The sequence below is a fragment of the Strix uralensis genome, chromosome Z, assembly GCF_047716275.1.
Source record: "Strix uralensis isolate ZFMK-TIS-50842 chromosome Z, bStrUra1, whole genome shotgun sequence".
Taxonomy (NCBI): domain Eukaryota; kingdom Metazoa; phylum Chordata; class Aves; order Strigiformes; family Strigidae; genus Strix; species Strix uralensis.
In genome coordinates this window covers 17,698,825-17,704,824 of record NC_134012.1, presented here as the reverse complement: position 1 = coordinate 17,704,824, position 6,000 = coordinate 17,698,825, and the positions used below count along the sequence as shown (strand labels likewise).

Below are 6,000 nucleotides of genomic sequence, written 5' to 3'. Positions count from 1 at the left end.
AGTCACTGAAATCAGTCTGAATTTCCTGGCTTTTCCATGTGAAGTCTCCCAACCCAGATGGAGATACCTGTCATGTATGAGGAACAGCAGCTGTAAAGCTGGAAGGCTGGTTCAGGCAAGATACACCCAGAGGTAAGCTGGCTGGCTGGACCAGAGAAGAGCAGCATTGCCCAACCAAGACTACAGTGCAAAGGGATTGTAAAGCAGTCTCCAGCTGGCAAGTGGCACTGGGGTGTCTTATCAGTTGCACAAGAGTGCACAAGTGATCTCTCTGGGTGCACAGTCCAGCTGTTCCCAGGGCAGATCAAACACTGCTTAAAATGCTGCTTTTCCCAGCCCTCCTGAGATAAGCCAGTGCCCTCGTCTATAAAGGCAGCCATGAGTGGAGCGAGGTGCACGAGCGTGTGCGCCTGCACTGACCATGCCTGCGAGGGAGCTGCTTGTGGTGGTGGCAGCACTGGTGACTTTCATTGCTGCTGGTGGTAAGCCTGCTCTGCTGTTGGCAGCCGGATCTTTGGTGGTGGGTTGGGAACCACGGAGGGACCAAAAATGGGTGGGAGGGGAAAAAGAACCAAAACCTGTGGTTTGGAGAGCAGGTGAAGAGGGCAAGTAAACACACTGGCAGTGTGGTGGGGAAGAAGGACTGGAGCAAATACACCATGCCTTATTAGCAGTTCGGGGCAAAGGGTTACAGACTGGTTCATCAACTGTGTTGCACTCGGGAGAGGGATGGGACAGGGGACAGCCCAAAATGCAAACGGGAACCAGGATCTGGGAGGACAGCACATACACTGGGATGTCAGCTACTGTCATTCATGCCTCCATGAAGACATGTAGGTCTTTGCAAGAGCACTGTGTGCTCATCATATTCATGTGGGAAGCCGTTATTTGTAGGCTCTGTAAAACTGGTGCTACCTAGGTGCATGTAGTGGTGGTCCTGCAGTAACCTGCGAGCCCTCATGCTCCCAGGACATTCATGCACTGCACAGACAGGCTGTGAACTGTTGCTACTGCTCTGCCTGACTGCAGGAAAGGAACCCACCAAATGCAGCTCTCCCTGGGGGTGGCTGTTGTCCAGCTGTGCAGCGTCACCCAGCCTCAGCCCTCTGAAGATACCCCATGTCCCCATGCAGCACTGCATGAGTTCACATTTCCTGGAATGTGTTGGATGCTCTCTGGAGCTCCTTGTCCAGAGAATGGGAGAGAGGGCTGTTAGGAGAGGGATTAGGGGACGGGCATGGGGTATTCCCAGCTTTGTCTCAGCTGGCTCAGCTGTAGACAGAGGCTGTGCACTGTGCTGTTGGGAGGGTTGTGGGGGTGGCATGCAGCAAACTGATCCAGGTGCTGAATGGGCTCTGAGCAACCCTGTCTTCCCCTTAGTTTGGATGTGACCCTCTGTTGATGCCTTGTGCTCCTGGTACCAGTCACATGTGTGCCACACTCACAGGTCTCTGCTCTGTTTCAGGAGCAGAGCTGAATGAAAGGAATGGCCTGAGAAGGGTAAGAGGTTTCTGTTTTCCTTGTTGATGGCTTGAGATGGGATTTAGTGCCTGTCATGCCTGGGAGGAAGGCTGTTCCCCGCAATCATCACCAGCCTTATGGGTACTGGCGCTCCAGCATCAAACTGGCATCAAAGACCAGGTTATGAGTCCCACAGAGGGACATGGTGGCCTCTGCTCCCTGCTCTCCCACTCTGTGTGCATGCCCTGCTCTGTCTGGGGCAGAGGGAAACAGGTCACCAGTGGCACTTGCACCTGCAGCAGTGCTGTGGGAGGAAGACATGGATGCTGCTGGCACTGAAATACGTGCTGTGGTTTCTCCTTTCCAGCCGGTGTGTGGAGACATGGTCGAGCTGCAGGCCTGCCCCCTCCTGTACTTGCCTGTCTGTGGAACTGACGGGAACACCTACGCCAGTGAATGCCAGCTCTGTGTGCAGCAAATGTAAGCTCATGACCTTGGCAGAGACCTTCAGGGGTATAATTTTGGACGTTTGAAACTGGGCACTTGTGAAATATTGTCATTCAGGCTCCCCTGTGCCTGGGGAAAGCCATGGCAGACGGGAAGCACGTGTGTTAACTGCTAGCAAAGTAGAAGAGGACTTTTTCATGTCAGTTGAGCCAGGCGCTGGGCTGTGAAACCTGTGACTTCACCCTCCTCTGCTGGCAGTGCCTGCAGATAGGTGCAGGCATGCCCCCAGCCCTTGTCTGCAGGTTCCTGCCCTATCCTTGGCACCACATTTAGTGACTACTGTGCAGCTGCAGGCTGAGGGATTTAGCTCATTGTGTTGGCAGAAGGCTAATCCCACAGAAGAGCTGAATATTCATCTAATGGATCAGCATGCTAAATCAGACCACCCTGTGGCTGCATGATCAGCAGATTCAAAAGGTGAGGTCAGGAGTCCATGGCCAGGAGACACTCCAACATGAGTGTCTGCAAGCTGACAACAAACCAGATGCTCTGTAGAGGATGGGAGAAGGTCCCACCATCTGTTGCCTACAATTAGCAAAGGGAGAGTTGAATTTAAATGGGCAAAAAGGTCAACTAGGCATCTAGCCTGGACAGTCAAATAGCACCACTAAGTCCTTCAAAGGGACTTCTGTGAATGCAGATGCCCAGTTATGTGCCACACAGCTCTTTTGGCAGAAATTCAAACCAAAGGTGCCATCATAAACTTGAGAACTAGGGTAACAGGGACCTCATGAGAAGCACAAAGGTTGCTTTGGGGCAGTGATTTTATCTGGGTTGGGAATTGACTGTTTGAGCAGGAGTTCCTGCTAGAAAGGGACCAAAGGTGAAGATCAGGTTGAACACATGTCAGCAGTGCAGTTGCATGGCAAATAACACAAAGTGTGTGCTGAGCTGCAGGAGGAGAGGGATGACCAGTTTGTCAAGGGAAGCTGCAAGGCAAGAATGTGCGGAGGAGCTGAGTCTGGCTAGTCTGGAGAAGGGGAGGCTTGGGGGGGATCTAGCAGCAGCCTATGGTTGCAAATGGGATGGAGCCACTCTCTTCTTGGTGGCAGCAGGTGATGCAACATGGGGCAACAGCCACAAGCAACAGCGCCAGAGGGTACAAGTTGGACACAAGGGAAATCCCTTCCTCGGGAGGGTGGTGTGCCATAGAGATACTGGAGGTCTCCATCCTTGGGGGGATGTGGTTAGGGCTCAGACAGAGCCATGCCACCTTAACCTCACACTGGGGATAGCCTTGCTGTGAGCAGGTTGCGCAGGAGACCCACCACCAGAGCTGCACGCCAGGGGAGGGGACATCTATGGGCTAGGATGGCTTGCAGTCACCTCAGATTTTTAGACAGGAAAATGAACAAGCCAATTTTGTAATAGTCAGCTCCATTCTATGGGCTGGACAGGAGACAAAGTATGACTCAGGAGTATTTTTTTGAGCTCTTACTCTTTTTTCTGTTACTCTAGGAAAACCAGGCAAGACATCTGGATTTTGAAAGATGGAGAGTGTTAAGATATCTGAACTTTCTGGTAGCATTCCTGAGCCTAGAAACAGGTGACTAATTAATCCTGTGTGCTCTGTGCTGATTGTACATTAAAGTTAGAGATAGTGAATAATAAAATGACATGCAGAATCTTATTTCATCAACATTATTTTATGCAAGGTTGAGGGAAAACAACACAAGCCACAAAGGGTTACTAAAAGCGTAGTGAAAAGATTAATTTCAAATACACATCACAAACCAGGCCTCTGCAACTGTATTATTTCACCCATGTTCCTGTGAGAAAGTTCACATGGGAGCAGCAAGAAACACACAGATCCCAGTGAAGAAGGTGCTGAACAAGTGCAGGTTTTTTTCTGTAGGAGGCAATTAAGGGAAGGAGAAGTAAAGTTTCTTCAGCATGGGAGAGGACAAAGCCCTGACTCCCTAGTAAACACTACGGCTTCTAGAGCTGATGTAAATTTAAAATAGTAACATTCGCACTTCTCATATTAGATGTTACTCAGCTCTTTATCCAAGAGCCTTTCACAACAGGAATTAGCCCATATAACACATGGGAGCATGGAAAGAGCCCAAGTGGAGACCCTGAATGCAAGGGACCCTGGATCTCTGCTCCAGCACATGAGAGCAACCTCCAAACTGAATTAATTACCCAGAAATTAATTAATTACCCAAAAATGCTCCCCAGGAACTGCAGGTTCCCAGCCGGTTGCCAAATTTCGGGTCTCAGTTTCTCCTGGTGTCAGGGCTATCCTTGGGACTGTGGCAGGGCACAGTCCAACCAAGGTAATAATGTAAGTGTGCATCAGCAGTCCTTGGGGTTCCCTCTGCTCTTCCGTCTCCCACTTCTACCAGATGGAACACAACTGCACTTTCACAAAATACCTGTAATGAGGTTGCACAACTTGGGTATGCAAGTTTTACAGCTCATAGTGGCAGAGATCGGAGGGCACTGGCTAATCCAGGATTTGCCTCTTCAATTCATTCAGTCCTGCATCAGATGTTGTACTTCTACAGAATGACTGGTTGAGTTTTCTGATCAGCTTTGAAAAGTGCTTCAGTGTGAATTGAAACCCTCCAAGGACAGGTCTGTCTCACTCACACTGCTCTGATTTGCTATTATACTCACATGACTCATTTGCAGGCATCTGGGTAAGGGTCTGGGGTGCATCATATGGTCAAGCGACTCCCTGAAGTCAGTGACCACCCTGTAAGTCTGGGAGTTGTGCCAGTGTCATGGCTACTGTGCTTGGCCTGCTGGTTGTGTGATCCATCCCCACACACCTCATCCAGTTCTGCACCTTTCTGGAACTACCAGGTGGGACACCGCAGCACCATAATGCATGACAAAGCCATTGCTGATAGATTTAATGCTGCAGCTGGAAATAGTATTGAGGAGCATGAAACAGCCATGCTTCGTCAGAGGGGAGATCCATCTGAACCGGCGTCCACTGGTTTTTGACCCAGAGGTGACTTCTGTCATTAAAAGCTTTTCTCTCATTAGAAGCTCTTACCCAGGCTGAAAAGTCCTAGCCTGGCTGGTTGCTCAGAGTTGTCCAGAGCATTGTTCATCCATGTTTTCCTTCCCCAACCCTTTCTACTTCTGCAGAGGAGGGGACACAGCTTGCCCACCTGTCCACAACTTCTGCTATTACACCGTCTGCCCATTTGTCCCAGGGCTGTGCAAACCTATTTGCCCCCTTCCAGTCCTCAGGTAGCGAGGGAGAGGTGGTCTGGCTGAATGTTGCTCTCTACATTGCCAGTCCTCCTGTGCATACCTTCAGATGGTGTCTCCCCTGTCCTGGAGAGAAGGGCTTTGGTGGGGTTATCACCTCCAAAACCACTTCCATCGTGAACAACACAAATGCATTGCTCATGTCCCCCTTGGGGTTTTCTGCTTCCGCTGCTGCCAACTCAGCCACCAGCAGGATGTATTCAGGCAGCTCTGTCCCAGCTCTCTGACAGGGCTGAGGGGATGGTTATGCCCAGCATAGCATGGTGCATAACATGGTGCATAACTCCCTAAGGGGAGTACCAGCATCTCAGCCCCACGCGGTGACTTTAGCCGCATAGGCAGAGCAGTTGCAGCCCCTCACTGTGTATCCCCAAGAGCCACGTCTATTTATTTGCAGAGGCCAGGAACAACCAACACACACAATTCAGGGGCTCTTCTGAAGAGGGAAACTGCATCGCTCCAGTACAATGTGGAGTATTTTTTCAGAAACTGCTAAAGCATGCACTTGTGGGCCAGACCTGCAAGGTCAAAGTGTGGGCAGCTTCAGAACAGGGTCAGTGTTGACACTAAACACAGAGAATTCAGCAATACCATTCTCCTCAAGGACTGGTGGATTTGCCTGTTTATTTCACACATGTCAAGGGCAAGTGGCATACTGAGGAGAGGCAAAGGGAGTTTGATCTAACTCCCTTTGATATAACACTGCCACAGACCTCAGGGGCTGGTGCAGGATGGCTGGATCCAGTCTGGTGCAGAGACCCTGACTCTGAAGCCTGGCAGATCTGTGTCCATCAAGGTCAGGTG

General features: G+C 50.5%; 1 protein-coding gene across 1 annotated transcript; it reads left to right on the top strand.

Moving 5' to 3' along the window:
* Window positions 1–317: 317 nt before the first annotated feature.
* Window positions 318–3,598, top strand: SPINK4 (serine peptidase inhibitor Kazal type 4). Its single transcript, XM_074856598.1, has 4 exons — window positions 318–482; window positions 1,466–1,500; window positions 1,829–1,941; window positions 3,427–3,598. Exons 1-4 carry the CDS (start codon window positions 422–424, stop codon window positions 3,470–3,472), a joined length of 255 nt encoding a protein of 84 aa, XP_074712699.1. The 5' UTR covers window positions 318–421; the 3' UTR covers window positions 3,473–3,598.
* The last annotated feature ends 2,402 nt before the right edge of the window (window positions 3,599–6,000 follow it).